Source organism: Neodiprion pinetum, chromosome 1 (genome assembly GCF_021155775.2).
Source record: "Neodiprion pinetum isolate iyNeoPine1 chromosome 1, iyNeoPine1.2, whole genome shotgun sequence".
NCBI classification, from domain to species: Eukaryota; Metazoa; Arthropoda; class Insecta; order Hymenoptera; family Diprionidae; genus Neodiprion; species Neodiprion pinetum.
The window spans coordinates 27675395-27691579 of record NC_060232.1 but is presented as its reverse complement, the minus strand read 5'-3'; the positions used below and the strand labels follow the sequence as shown (position 1 = coordinate 27691579).

At 35.4% G+C, this 16185-nt stretch overlaps 2 protein-coding genes across 3 annotated transcripts; both read left to right on the top strand.

Moving 5' to 3' along the window:
• Positions 1–439: 439 nt before the first annotated feature.
• asf1 (histone chaperone asf1) lies at positions 440–3705 on the top strand. Its single transcript, XM_046637092.2, has 3 exons — positions 440–781; positions 1060–1175; positions 2346–3705. The coding sequence occupies exons 1-3, from the start codon at positions 673–675 to the stop codon at positions 2715–2717; spliced, it is 597 nt and encodes a 198-aa protein (XP_046493048.1). The 5' UTR covers positions 440–672; the 3' UTR covers positions 2718–3705.
• Positions 3706–12481: 8776 nt separating this feature from the next.
• On the top strand, positions 12482–15644 carry LOC124210811 (uncharacterized). 2 transcript variants are annotated; one of them, XM_046609193.2, is made up of 3 exons: positions 12482–12698; positions 13279–13770; positions 14372–15644. In XM_046609193.2, the coding sequence occupies exons 2-3, from the start codon at positions 13355–13357 to the stop codon at positions 14697–14699; spliced, it is 744 nt and encodes a 247-aa protein (XP_046465149.1). In that variant the 5' UTR covers positions 12482–12698; positions 13279–13354; the 3' UTR covers positions 14700–15644. The 2 variants fall into 2 exon arrangements, with proteins under 2 accessions (XP_046465149.1, XP_046465150.1); XM_046609194.2 differs by lacking the exon at positions 12482–12698 and adding an exon at positions 12720–13001.
• The last annotated feature ends 541 nt before the right edge of the window (positions 15645–16185 follow it).

The following is a 16185-nucleotide window of genomic DNA, read 5'->3' as shown; positions in this document are numbered from 1 at the left end:
ATTTTTCGTTTGCATTTAGCGCGCAACTCACGCACCAAAGCCGGATATTACTCAACTGATTGATGCGGCTGCGTTCATTGGCAATCTGTCAATTTATATGTGATTTTATTCCTGTTATCTTTCGATCTCAAAAACAGCTAATTTGACACAAGAATGGCAATGTTATCACCTAATAACCCTGATTAAACTCTAAATACGGGTCACGCCTTAATTTAATTGTAGTTGTGACAACTGCATAATCCTGGGGTACCGACGATTTTGTATCTATGACAAATGAAGAAATTAAATGATTTTTCATAAATGACCGCCATTCCTACTATGACGTTAGCTTAGTAATCTACCAATGAAGTGATTACTTGAAGGCCGTTACTCCAATGCCAGGAATGGCTGGAAGTAAAATGGATCCAATGCCAACCATCTTTTAGGCTGCGTTCACTCCTTAGATTATTCCGTGGACAAAAACAGAAATATATTTTTGTCTCATTTGCCGCCAAACCAACCTCCAAGTAGCGCGAAATAATTATTTGTCTGTTAAATTTATTAAAAAATATCCGTAACTCGTTTGATTTAACTTACCGTCTCACTTGAAATTGTTAGTCTCATCCTTTTGTGAATATCCAGCAAACTTTAACGCCGTTCATACTCAATCATTAGCTTTCTAAAAATTTAATAATGGCCAAGGTACAACTCGCTAATGTAGCCGTTTTGGATAATCCTTCGCCTTTCTTGAATCCTTTCCAATTTGAAGTTACTTTCGAATGCATCGAAGAACTGAAAGAAGGTATGTATTTGAAAACGACACTGACGCTGTTATTGCATATACAGATAATTCATGAATATCTCAAAGCATGCTAAAGTTGTTTGCAAAAACCTGGCAGAACATAACGATGAAAAGTCAGGCCAAAGAAAATCTGAACTCTTGACATTTGGCTGCGAAAGTTCAATCCCTCATTTCTGACATCCTTACTTGAGTCAACTAGGGCGAAAAAATTTTCGAAGCCAACTTTTATTACTGAGCTACTCAATGTGTAATTGATCTTCTATTTCATTTTTCAACAGATTTGGAATGGAAAATGATCTATGTTGGTAGTGCAGAGTCGGAAGAATTTGATCAGGTTCTCGATACAATTTACGTGGGACCCATTCCTGAGGGAAGACATATGTTTGTTTTTCAGGTAAGATTTTGTAAAATTCTTGTTTAAAACCAGATAAACACTCGGAAGGGTTATTTTATAATTTTATTCTCCATGCTGAAAGTGATAAACGCTTAAAGCGGCTTACCGTTTGGTAAAAGTTATGAAATAACCACCCCCGGTTGAAACCACAGTACTAATCTGATATCGGTTTTGAATATTTGAAATTTGTCTACCCGTATGTGATTAACAAGATTTATTTTTATGCATCTTTCACAATAAGTGGCAATATGAATATCCAAAGATTCCTACAGACATGTTTTTGAAATTTTAGATAGATACTTTGTTTGAATGTTTATTGAACCAAAAAATGTATATGTTTAATAAAAATGGTGTGGAATAATAATTTTTACAATTCACTGTTAAATTTTGATTCAAACATAATTTAGGAACATTTGCAAAATAATGTTTTATGTCATCTTAAGTCGGCTGCAACCGCATAATGATGGTTACTGAGCCATCCCCTTCTTTACCCTGTACAAGCCAAAAATTGACTTCTGGGAACATACCCTATCAGGTATGGCGGGTGTAGGCAGTAATTATTAATTATTATTTACTCTGGTGTTTTCAAGAGATTAAGTGGTGTCTCCATTTTTCAAAAATAGCAAAACCGTGGTGGAGTTTTCTAAATTAACCAAAAACAACCGCTTTGAAAATCCCAAAATGTGGGATTGTTTGAAACACCTTTCTAGTTATTTATAATAACATTAACAACAGTATGTAAATCATTATAATAGAGTTACTATTTTTTAGTTCTTTGAAATAGTTTCAAAAAATCATTATCTTTCTGAAATTTTGAAGCTCCAATCCTGAACATTTGTCACAATGATAATTGAAATATACAATTGCTTATTCAGAATTTCCTGTATAATTGCCTTCCTCATGCGATAAAATAAAGTCCGGAGCCTCCCTTTTTAAGAAATTATATTTTACACTTAGAATGCCTGATATCTTTGAAGAAATTCTTATGACAACATTCTTATTTTATATCGGAACCCTATAAAAATGGTGTCAACTGAAGTGAGTTACTTTCTTAAAAATTGCTACTTCTCAGTTGAATCATTCACATTCAGCAATGGCATGTAATTTGTGTGAAATGAAAACTTGTCGATTCGATGAAGAAGAATCTTAATGCTAAAATGTTTCCTACAGGCGGACCCACCAGATGTCAGTCGAATTCCTGTAAATGACGCCTTAGGAGTGACTGTGGTTCTTTTAACGTGTTCATACCGGGGTCATGAATTTGTTCGTGTTGGTTACTTTATCAACAATGATTACACAGACACAGAATTGCGTGAAAATCCTCCCACCCAACCCCTGTTTGAGAAAGTTCAGAGAAATATACTTGGTGACAAACCACGAGTGACCCGGTTCAAAATAAATTGGGACGATGGAGTGAATTCAACTAGTGCCAATGTCTCCGATAGTATGGCAGAGCAAACAATGGAAGAAACTACGCAAGATACCCCGTCGTCTACCTTAGGTTTCACAGAAAACACACAAAACAGTATGGAAGTGATGTGAAATTGATGCGCTAGAGACAGAACATTTAGGTGTTTATCATTTATCTTTACCAAGCTCTTTATCTGCTAATGTACATTAGTTTCAACTGTTTTTGAATTTCGCGCAACTTTTGTATTGTTTTATTCCATATAGTACTATACATTAACAAACATTGATAGATCTATTGCAGAAAGTTATACGAAACTGAGAAAAACATATTTGAACAGTACAAGGTTTACTAATAAATTGTTAGTCGTAAATATTGAATGCAATGGACAGTTATTTAGCGCAATTGCAATAGCATGTACACATTTGAATTACTGTATGAAGCGAAATTTTCTAGTAATCGATGACCGACAAAGTATTAAAATTTGCCTTTCTTTGTAATGAAGAAAAATGGTTTGTTGGTTGGGGCACAGATTATAGTTACCTTAACTTGTCATTGACCACATCTGCAAAAATTGCCCTAGTCTTATTTGCAGACCCGTCTTATCTAACTGATTGTCAAAAAACACCCTTTACTTTTTGGTTTGTCATGTATTCTATCAGAGAATTTCTTGAATGGACCAGAAATCATTTCTTCATAATCAAAAGCACAAGTTTTTCAGTGTTGAAAGGTTACTACGTTTCATCATTTATCAAGGTAATAATTGAATTGGTCGTCAAAATGCTGTGATTCAATAATTTGCAAGTTAGTTCTGGAACGTGGAAGCCATACAGTGATGATGGAAATGTGAATTTTTGCACCAATTTGGTTTTAGATTCTTCTGTGAAGATATTTCAACCGAGTGGTGTTTATTCTTTATTTCTTTATTTTTTCGAAATATTTGAGCCTGTTGACGCTGTTGAGACAACTTGCTTAAAATACTATTTCACATTTAAGAAGTAAAGTTTAGTATTTAAGCTATAGTTTTGTTCGTTCATGTAAATACATTGAAATAAAATGTGATGTTATCTTTTCTACTTGAACGTAAGTGATAAACATAATAAAACTATTTTTTATTCTTGAGATGTAGTTGTAAAGGGTAATTTTTTCATGTTCGTTATGATTTCTGCTATTCACAAAAATAAATCGAAAACATCACTGTTACTGCGAACTATTAGATAAAAGTTTATTAAATTTTGAATTCTCCATTGAATTGTTATCAATACACACTTTACATCATCGACTACGAAATATATTTTGAAAATCGGAAGGTTCTCTGACCTGATAAATTCACCAGATATGAGGGCTTTCCCCAAAACTGGCCTTGGCATCGCATTCGAATATTTGAATATAGAATGTAGCGGTAAGAGAATTTACTATTATAAATATTGAGTTGGTAAATAGCTTAGTTCGGTATTTACTTCGGTCTCGGAATACTAGTTTATTCTTTTTTATATTCGTATTCATACACAAAGATTTACATCATTTGACGCAATTGTTAAATTTAAACAAATTACACATTTGTTAAATAAGTGTATGCGCACTATTGAAAATCTCAAAGTACTATGTAAGTCGATACAGATCGTAAAAGTTAAGACCCTTTGCTGTTGATGTCAATGAAAGACACATTTAGGTATCACGTTGATGCCACCATAGTTTTGAATATTTCACACCGATAAATCTGTACTTTCCAGTCTGTGAAGAAATTTTTTAATTTAATACCGCACTTTTTGCAGTACATCTCGAATCTGGAAATTCTTCACTACGATATATAACAAAACGAAGACAACTAAACATTACTATTATTATACAGGGTGAGTTTTTTGTCTTGAGGCATCAAAATATCTCAAGAAATACGCATTGTACAAAGAAATGTTCGAGACTAAAACTGTTTGATTTTGATGGGGAAAACTAACCCCGTAAAATTCAACCCTCCACTCCAACCCCTGAGGGCGTGAGGGGTAGTAACTTTGAAATCTCAAATAGAAACCACTATTTTTTATTGCAGATTCAAATTGTCCATGAGAAAATACACAAGTTTTATTCGAAATTTTTTTTTCGATCGGATACAGATGGCGCTGTAATTTCCTAAAAATCAAATTTTTCATGAAGTAGTACGTGTTAAACGGTTCCAAGAGTACGATTTGGAAACTATCGGATTGCTTGTTTTTGAATGATCTTTCTCATCATGTTCTCAAAAGGGTGAAGTTTATCAAGAAGTGCCAACGACTCGTGAGAACATGATTCAGCGAATCAGAAATGCTTGTGCGAAAATAACACCAGAGACACTTCTCAGTTGTGTACAATCATTCGAAGCGCGGATCAACAAATGCATCGAAGTGGAAGGTCACCATTTTGAGAACTTGATGTGAAAGATCACACAAAAACAAGCAACCCGATAGTTTCCAAATCGTACTCTTGGAACCGTTTAACACGTACTACTTCATGAAAAATTTGATTTTTAATAATTACAGCGCCATCTGTATCCGTTGAAAAAGAAATTTCGAATAAGACTTGTGCATTTTCTCATGGACAATTTGAAACTGCAATAAAAAATAGTGGTTTCCATTTAAGATTTCAAAGTTACTACCCCTCACGCCCTCAGGGGTTGGGGTGGAGGGTTGAATTTTACGGGGTTAGTTTTCCCCATCAAAATCAAACAGCTTTAGTCTCGAACATTTCTTTGTACAATGCGTATTTCTTGAGATATTTTGATGTCTCAAGATAAAAAACTCACCCTGTATATATGTCCGCCCAGTATTTTTTAACGTGGCATCCCCAGTAGGTCTATTCCACCGAGAAGAATTATAATAGCCGTAAACGTAGATGACGTAGAGCATGAACTGCTCATCTCTTCTACCGTCTATGGTTTGCCTGTTGTACGCCCGGTTTGTAAGACTGAACGTATACCCGGTCAGTCTCAATCCATCTGAATCTCCTATTGCCTGTGTACATAAGAGAAATATAGATATTCTTACCGCGATTTGTTCTATCTTTTGTTACAGTGGCACGCATTTTTTGCCTAGAACTGCAGTCTATGCTTACTGCCTGTACCTACTAATAGCATTTTTCGCACGAGATCAGGCAGAGAAACAATAGCTGAAACGCAAAGGTAAACAGTTAGTAGAATAATCTGGCCTGAATCGTTTCAAACCCTCGTTAGCCTTATTTTTCTGTCGGTAAATGCTTTTGCTGGATCCTGAATAGCTCCGATTATTCATTCAGAAATTACAAAAAAATTGCGACCAGTTCAGCTTCTGCATTTTGTTTTCAAAAATCAAACGCCAGGGTCAAAACTAATTCAGATATTCACTAACTTTGATCAATCTAGTTGCAATTTATTTCTATAATCAGTTGTAAGATCACATCATTTTATTAATTTTTCGTAATCAAAATCCATATCCCCTGTGTTAAACACCTGCAATTTTAACGTTATATATCATGCCATCATTGGAAAATATTATCGATTACATTATCAAGCGAGAATGATTTGGATTTTTTCATACCTGTTACTGTTCCGCAACAAACTTATTTGTCCAGCTATTGCTGATGTCTTTCAAGATTCATTAATTAACAGGGTCTTTCAATTCAGAGAATCACTACAATCAATCAACGTTATTGCAGTTTGTTCCCGTAATTAGGTATGATATTTTATCCCGTATTTTATTAACAAGGTAACTTTAAAATCGATCGAGTCAGCATTCCAATTAGACTATAGTTTGAATTCGTTTTATCAGAATGTTAGAAAGAAAACCGCAACAGAAGATTATCGGAGAATTAAAAGTCCGCCCGAGAGCAATCTCAATCTGTCAGTAACGCTAAAGCTAAAGTTGCACGAAAGAATGAAATTCGGAGACTGTTTTGACTTTAATAATTCGTTTTTTCACAAGCAACACGTCTACGATTCCGATATCAATTACCGAGTGTGAGTTTCTCGATAGTCACTGATTAAATTACGCCAGGAAAGTGCCAGGCGAGTTGTGCGCAAAGTACTCAGATGCTTATCAAATTTGGCTGAATACAAATATGCGTATAAATAAATGAAGAATGAGTAAATATTGTTATGGACTCATAAATATTTTATCTATCCAGTGAAATATATCGGATTCTTTCTCGATACGATTGATTGGAAACGGTGAATCCTTTGGGTAAACCCAGTTCAGCTTTTTGACGGAGATACAACTAGTAGATGATAGACAATTATTTGCAGCAAATTTTGAACTTACAAGGTTCACCAACTTCTTATTCATGCGAAAGTTTGTGATTCGTTCAATTTCGAGCACTACACTGGCACCTTGCTATGGTAAATATGCTCTGCATTGTCCACTGCTTCCGTGATGCTTGACCGAGGATATACATTGTAAGTGGTAGGAGAATTCAAACTTCGCCTGACGTCGCATGTTGCGGTAATCCTCTAAACATTTGATCACTTTGCGCGTAGCTTACGTGGTGTTTTCACCCGGTCGTTGAGACCATAGAGATATCTCGAATATTCCTGTAAATGACGCGTTAGGAGCGTAAGCAACGGCGTAAGCATCCCGTAAACGGATTTGAATTGGTTCTCTAAAGGACAGAAGATAATAATTCTCTCGCCCCTCTGTCGCTCTACTCATGGAATGGGGGCCACGAGAGGGGAAAAATAGCTAGGCAGGTGCGTACAGCTACCCCCACTCCATGGATAGAGCGGCAGAGAGGGCGGGGCGGGAGAATTGTTGTCTTCAGTTCTTCAAAGAACTAACTTAACTCTCTTCTGAGCGCCGTGCGGCATCAGTCGTTTCCAAGGAATCCGAGCGAGATCACGCGCTCTCAGTATCAGTTCGATATTCAGACCGCGTTGTTCGGGTTGTGATACGTTGTTCGATCAGTGTATTTCCACAATACTAATCTGTGAATAACACATGAGATGCATTGTGTAGCCTGAAGAAAAACCAAGTTACTGAAACAAAAAACATCCTGCAAACTTTGAAAGTGAATTTCGTGTCCCGAGTTTTCATTGTTTTGTGTAACTTCAGATTTCAGTGATGTCTCTTTTTGACTCTGTGCGCCGAGCGTAAATTTTCTTATTTTTTAGCTGATTTTCGGCAAATGCGCAGCTGCATTCTTTAGCAAGTTTATTCAGTCGGTTCAAACAGACCAGCTACAGCACAAAAAGCAAGTGTAGAATCGAGTGTTATTGTGGTGCGGATTTTTGGATTATAAGAGATTAGTGAAGATCTGAATTATGTAAAAAGTGCGTCACTTCATCAACAAACCTGAGATCCTGCAAGAACTACTACATGTAAAAGTGTGAAGCAGCCCAGAGTTGAGGTAACAATACTTATTTTAATTATTGATTAATAATTCAAAGTGGTACATATAAAGCCGAACTTTTGTTCTTGCATAACATGCAATGCATAAGTATGAAACTAGACAACAGTAATAATTAATTTGAAAACTGAAATGCCAATTTGCTAAATTAATTCAAGTGTTCTGTTTTGTTTTTCCCAGATTTAAGCAGAGACTTCCGAGTAACTTTTCCATTTCTCGGCAACGTTGGTGAGTTTGCACGTATAGGTTACGGGTATTTCCCTGGGATTCCTCTGTCACGTGGCGTGGCGGTAACAATTGTTACACAAATCTTCGATTTCTTAGCTGCATGGATAGGCTCATTCACGATCGCAACGTGCTTGACTTTCGGTCGAATAATTTTTTTTCGCTACCTAATTTACCGTAGCTTACTTGAAGTTAGAAATTTTGCACGTTGCTAAGCGTGGAATGAGCATCGCGACAGGTAACCATCGCTTACTCGGCATTCGCGAGATAGAATTGTGTTCTATAAAAGATGTAATAATCTGCGTTTGAATTTACCGATGATGTCGTTTAAGTGATGGGTTCACCTGAGGTTTGAACGTATTCAATTATTCACATTATTGTTAAACCGATAAAATTCCAAAGTTTGGCATAACGTAACGTAATCAAATTGCATCTTATATTATCTATCATTTTGAGTCATTTGACAGCCAACAAGTATTGATCAACTGCAGGTTTAGCTCGCTTGGAAAAATGCTACTTGGCATGCAGGATGTTTTTAATCAATTTTACAAAATGTTAATGTACCGATAGTCTGCCAATATTTAATAAAATAATACGTACAATATTAGGGTTGGCGGGATACAACCGCTATACTGTATTCTGAGTAGGCAGACTATGATGCAAAAACATTTTGCTCCCAACAGGTAACCAACGAAAATGTAAGTCAGTGACCACGGCGCAAATGATGAAGACTGATGTGTGTTGGAAAAAATGGAGAATCGTTTAGATCGAATATAGGTAACCGGGTAGGTAGGTGGACGTTTTGGGATGCGTCGCGGGGTTTATGCATGTGTGTGTGAGTCTCCTTTCCGTTGGGCGGTTCCGTTGTGGGAAACAGGCAAGGGTAGGAAGGTCGCGATGTGCCGTGATGTTACTAACTTTTGTAATCTACAGCGTCAAACGATCATAGATATTTTTTCCCAAAAGACTCTGTATTCGAATCTCTCGACTATCTGTAAGCATTTGAATATTAATGAAATTGAATTTCCTATTTCTTGTCACTGCAACCATTTTTTAATGGTTATTTAATTCAATTATTTAGTCATTACCGATCATTATTCCATTGAATTGATCTCTGTGATCGTTTGAATGGGCAAAACGCATCTCTGGACCATCTATCGCGTTCCGTGGTACGCTAGATGGGGAGAGATGCTGAGCTCGAAGACTTCGCGTCGAAGAGGACCGCCGACCGTCACGCCACACAATAATGCATGCCCTCCTCCAACCTCACTCCCAATTTCGATTTGTAATCTGAGAAGAACAATCCACATAGCAATGTATCTAATTCAAAAAGATGCAGATGTGGATTGGGTTTCTACAGAATTTTTGGGACAAGTCCCAGATAGTACAATTTTTTTGACAGTTTAATCTGTCGCGCCTTTTTGCGCGTAGATTAATCACAACAATTGGACGCAGCTTATTGCGCGTAAATTAATAACGGGAATCAGGCACGATTTTTGCGCATCGATTTTGCAAACAGTATATAAAAGAGTTACGCACTCCCGATGTGCTGATCTTTCAGCTCATAGGTCAATTTTTTGACGAATAATAATGTTTTCAGGTTCCACGCAGCCTTTTTGCGCGTGGACTTGATACCTTTCAGTTATGAGAGAAAGCGCGGCATTCGAAAACCGGCGCTCATCGCGCCAAAATACTCGTTTAACTGATCATATTATTTTCTCTTTCAGGGCTACAAAACCAATTTTTTAACAAATGCACTGAGAATTATAGATTTTTCAGTCGGAAAAGATATTCACTTTAATAACTCAAAGCAGAAAGCGATGTCAATTCAAAAAATTCAGGATTTTTTGATTCATCAGCACTTGAATAATTCAAGTAACGAATATTAGAGTGAATATCATGTCGGATTCGACCCATTTTTTGTCATTGTATGGACTTATGTGATTGTGCTAACCATAACTTCGTCTGTTTAAGTTAATGAAATTTTTTCTTGTCTTAGATAATCACTCCTTTGTGCAATCTAGCTAATCGAACCTTTATCTGTTTCAGGTAGTAAAACCTTTGTCTGTTTCAGCTAACCAAACTTTTTCTTTGTTTCAGCTAATCAAACTTTCGATCTGTTTCAGCTAATCAAACCTTTTGTCTATTTCAGCTCGTAAAACCTTTGTCTGTTTCAGCTAACCAAACTTTTTGTCTGTTTCAGCTAATCAAACCTTTTGTCTGTTTCAGCTAATCAAACCTTTTGTCTGTTTCAGCTAATCAAATTTTCTGTTTCTTTCAGCTAATAAACCTTTTGTCTGTTTCAGCTAATCAAATTTTCTGGCTCTTTCAGCTAATAAACCTTTTGCCTGTTTCAGCTAACCAAACTATTGTCCGTTTCAGCTAATCAAACATTTTGACTGTTTCAGCTAATCTAAACCTCTTGCCTGTTTCAGCTAATCGAATCTTATATCTGTTTCAACTAATTAATTTGTCTCTTTTTTCGTCAATTATATTGTTTATTTATCTAAGCTAAGTATATTTTTGCCTGTATCGACATATATCACTAATTGCATTTTCATCCGTTCCAGTTAACTGACTTTTATTGACTATACTGAAAAGTTAAAGTTTCATTTTTTAGACTTAGGTCTCGTTTAGGTCTGGTTCAGGGTCAGTCATCTTGTTCTCAACGATATATAGATTTAGCGATGTAGTTCAGAATCGTCATGATCACAAAGTGTGGTAAAATTTATTAAGCTCTAATTTTTTTTCAATGGTTTTATAGCCTTTTATTCTCGAACGTTTTAGTGTCAGTCTTTTTTTCTCGAGTCGCTCATAGGTCATGTTCGGTTTGTATTTCACTGTAGAATTATATAGATCTGTCGTATTTTGGAGGTTGTGCTTATTCTATTACGATTTGTTTCCATTTTCTCAAAGATTTCTGCATCGTCTTCCGATAGGGAAATGACAACGTCATACAGCGATCCGTGTTTTCTATCTTGGTTTAGTTGTTAATTGTTTTGCATATGTACCAGGTTTCCCATTTTAGTGATTATCTCATACCTCATAAGAAAAAAAACTCCTGCTCGAACATCCAAAGTCAATCACCGTTCGCCTACAAGATAAAAACAATTACCCTTTATCCATAATTAAAACGGTCATCTTTCATCGTTATGTTATAAGGTTACATGAACTGAAAAATTTCGAATACACTGCGAATATACGCGAGAACTAATTGATTGTGAAAAACAATTTACCATAATTAACATGTGAAAAAAGCCATCTGCAATTTTTCGAAGAACGTAAGATCGATCTTGCAAGTATTCTTCGTGGAGTAGGCCTACTGGGGATACCACGTAAAAAAAAAAACGCGCTGGGTGCTCTACCGCTTGCGGTGGTGTGGAAACGAGCATAAGTGAAATTATTTTCACTGGCTAAATACTAACATATTGTATTTTTTCAAATGACAATTTTATTCTTGCGTGAATTTAACTCATTGTCAATAAAAATCATGCTTCGATAATGTGTAACGCATGTGCAATCGTAATACCTCAGCGGACAGAGTCGCAATCTCACCAGCTAATATGAGTAAAAGTTGAAAAAAGAATCTTGATCATTTAAAAAAACTTTTAAAATTAGTTTTGTGATAATGATTACCTGAGGTTCATCGGGGTTTGTTACAGCATGGACTCAAACATTAGTAACGATCGAGTCTTGCATAATTTCCAAAAAATATTTACAAGTAGTATTTTTGTGTAGAAAGGTTTGGGTTCTCCACTGTAAGTAAACTGTATTTATTAAGTTAAGAAATAAAAAAAAGTAATATTCAGTTAAGAAATTATATTTATATGTCAGCTGCATCTTCTTTTGGAATGAAGATATGAGCGTTGACTGAAGATACACATTATTATATTCACTTAACGGTACGAGTTAAGCATTAAACATGTGTACTGAAATTACATAAAGTACATACAGGAACAACTATATATCTCCATCCTTTGATCAATTTCTTCGACTATGTCTCCCATCCTTTTTATCAATTAGAAAAGGTTTCTACCTCGGTTAACAGTAAACCAAGTGTATGTTTATTGTGCATCTATTTAGATAAAAAATTTTTTGTCGATCCGTTGGAGTGAGATTGATATTGCTGAATTTTGCTCACATAAATTTGCGTAGTTGAAAAATTTACGGCGTCCATACGGGGCTATATGAAAATTTCAGTCTGTACCTTTCGTCATTCCATAGGCATAATAATATTCGACTCTGCATTATCTCGACACGTATTTCGCGTCAGAGGGCGTTACTAACAATAAGTCGGGGACAAGAAAAACACAAGTGAGGCTCTCTCAGGCTCTGCACTCGTTCAACACAAACTCTGGTTGTGGCACTCCGTTCATACTCCTCCTGACTTTCCTTGTTCAATGCATGTCACATGAAATACGCACACACACACCATATCTGCAGCTGGCTGTTTCGTGAATCCCTACTGAGTCATATTGTATATTTGACAGTTATTGGATGCATGGATTGGATGGATTTGGGATTTTGGACATGACGCAATTTTGGTAACTAAACAATAAAATAAAGACGTTGGAACGTAGATAAGCCATGGAGAATATGCTAACGTTAGAAGCATGTCTAGTGCACCTGGGGAAGTCTCGTAATAATAGTTATATCATTTCATTTCTAATAACGACAATAACAACGGTAGTCTAACCTCGAAATTCATTGCATGTATTTTTCCGGGTATACTAGTAATTAATGGCTCGAATCACTGCGTGGTTTATCTTGGTCTTATCAGTTACGTATAAATTAGAGCCATTCTTCTAGCATATAAAACTGATGAAACAATAATCTCGGACATAGAAGTAAGTATGTTTCTAGTTAATGTCACAATGAGCGTAAGTACGTTTATATTTCTTGATTTAGAAATTTCATGCCGTTATCAACAATACAACAAATACACAACCACTGTGCCTTTATTCCTGACCTTCAAAGTTGCTTCGTCTTGTTGCTCATATTGAAAGCATGTTACAGAACTTGGAACAGTGTGTTGTGATTTTTTTCCTTAAAGATTAGCTACATTGATCAGGAAGATTCATTTTGGGTAAAATTAAAGTGGAATTATGGCAAATTGTTTTTCAGATTCCAGTTGAAATTGAAGCCATTGACAAGAATTGATCGAAAAGTGATTACAAAGTGACAATTATTACGCACCATAATGGACAGAACAAGGGTATTAGATTTGTCACGCCCACGACTAGATTCCACGAATGAAGTTATTGACCTGACCGGTGATTCTCCGGTTATGAATTCGGTGCAACCGAGAATTATGCATACTCGTAGTACCATGCCAAGACCATTACGAACACCATTATCGCACTACTTGCTGGGACGGTTAGGGACATCTGAAAGTCCACCTAATATGCCAAGAAACATGTCTAACTTTGAAGGACACATACCAATATCTCAGAATGATCTTGAGGATCTAACCAGACCGCCGCGAGATGTTATCAATTTCCAAAGGCGCTTGTTGCCACCCCAGGAGCCAACAAGTCTTCCAAGATTTATGCCTCAGCTTCATCTCTATCCATCTTATACAGAAGGAATTTACACGCCGGATGATCCCTTCATTCAGTGAGTTGTTCTATTCAGTCAGTTCAATAAGTCATTGGCAACGAAACTACGGTATAGACATGTATCTAATCATGTTTTATCTCAGAACTTAAACTTATCTTTATTTTTCACCTCAAAAAGAGTTATTTAGCGATCAAAGACAATAAAGTTTTGTGAGAAGTTGGAAGCCATAATTAGTGAATAGTTTGCATATCAATACTATTTTTGGGTATTACTTTTACCTTGCTTCTGTTACAGATTCAATAAAGACAACATTTTTTAGCAGAGCTTTCTATTCAATTATAATTCTGTTCCTTTGCGGTATATGTTGGAATCTTAAAGTCTTCCAAATTTCAAACCTTCAGATCTCATTGATCATGACAAATATTCGAACTAATTTGATCGTTTTCAGAAAATTAATCTTATGAATTCTTACTATGCATATTGTCCTTAATTCAAAAGTAGGCAAAAAAAAAATTTGTATCTACGTTATGATCTCGTTAAATTTCTTATCAACAAAGCTAGACGTTATTAAATTTCTATCCAGTTCTAATTATCTGTATTATATTCACCATTCATTTTATGGTGTCCAGATTACTTACATTCAATATTTTTATTGCAGAGTTATTGACCCAGAAGAACCTCAATCAGCAGTTAATTCAATTGCTAATGAAGAAGAGTTCAGAGACATCAACAGTTCACCACCATTTGAAGAATATAGCACAACTGTACCCTGCATAAATGATTCCTCCAGCGGAGAACAAACTGTTTTAAGTTGCCCAATTTGTTTTGAACCATTATGTGCACAGCAAAAACCAATGACTACAACATGTGGGCATATATTTTGCGCAATGTGCCTGAAAAAGACACTCCACGGATCTAGAAATAAAACTTGTCCTAAATGTAATGCACCCGTTAAGATTAAATCTTGTATCAGACTTTATTTTTGAGTATGTTTGCAGGAATGTAATTATAATATTTTAAATTTGCTTCTGAATGATATTAATTGCTATTTGTAGATGTTCATTGTTATTCGTAATTGACAGAAAAAAAATTCTTACAGAGATATAATACAAATTTTATAATGTACATTAAACGTCAAATCGTAAGTTCATCGTTTCTTCGGTATGAATTTTTTTAGAAATATCTTTTCCGCGACGCAACAAGAAAAAGGGTATTTCTACCGATCTGATTCATTTAGTTGCTATCATTAATAATACGTGGTAATAGTCCTCTAATCTGTAGGTTATTCTGAGTTGTATACCCCTAAAAAAAAAATGACAACATAAACCAATATTTCGTACACATGCTTTTGAATACATTGACAGTGTTGTACCGAGCCATCGCTGTAAAATGCGATTGTTGGAATTGTAAATAAATTGTTTTTTTCTTGAAATTTTTATGTTTTATAATATACTAAGCTGATCGTAAAAATATAATATGTATACTGTATACGGTACTATTTATGTTTATTAAACTTTAGTTTCTGATTGTATTATAGTGGATCCTGATAAATCTATTACGAAATTCAGCTGAAATGAATACACCACAGTGGCCATTCGTCAGTGAAAACCTTAAAATTGGAGAATTTTTTCCTGTTTTTTTGTGGCCACGATGTACACGCCAAGTGTTACCGAATTTCATGTTGCTTCATTATGATTTGTCTGCTTCTTTTAGTTTTGAGATTAACTTGATTTCATCTCTGAAAGATGATTGCGCGAAATAACGGTGTACTAGCATATCCGAACTACAAGTATAATTGCTGATAATTCATATTTTTAAAATATTATTTTATACCTTACAACATCACCTGTCTGTAATTATATCCTAGACTGTGCATTACTAACAATAAATTTAACACTTAAATATTGGTTAATAAATTCCTATACATCAAATTTCGCTACACTTAAATATTTCAAGATTCTTGTAACCAGACTTCTCGAATTTTTGCTAATATATTATAGGTCTGAGAAAAACGAATCGACATGTGTCCTTGCTGTAAAATGTATGTTTGTAAAAATCCTGCGTTGCGTCATATTATATTTGAGCAATAGTGCGGTGTTTGCGCAATGGATCATCAATTAATTGGACACGTATATTGCAATGCGAATTTCGTTATGTGCATTTGAAATATAGAGTAGTGCAAATTCATTTCACCTTGACATACTAAACTTCGATTCCACGTCTGCGACCCACATTTGACATCTATTTCAGTAAATGGAAAAATATCTTACAATCAAACGTATTGAGAAAAGATAATACCACCTGACCTTCGTTGAATGTAATTTTTCAATTGACTGAATTTGGCAAATTTCTAGCCAACGATTGTAATGATAATGAATCCTGTTGTATCGATAATTTTTTAATACTCAAATTGACTGATCAGCTTCAGTTCGTTGGACTTCGAACTGGATTTATCGCCATCAGATCGATACT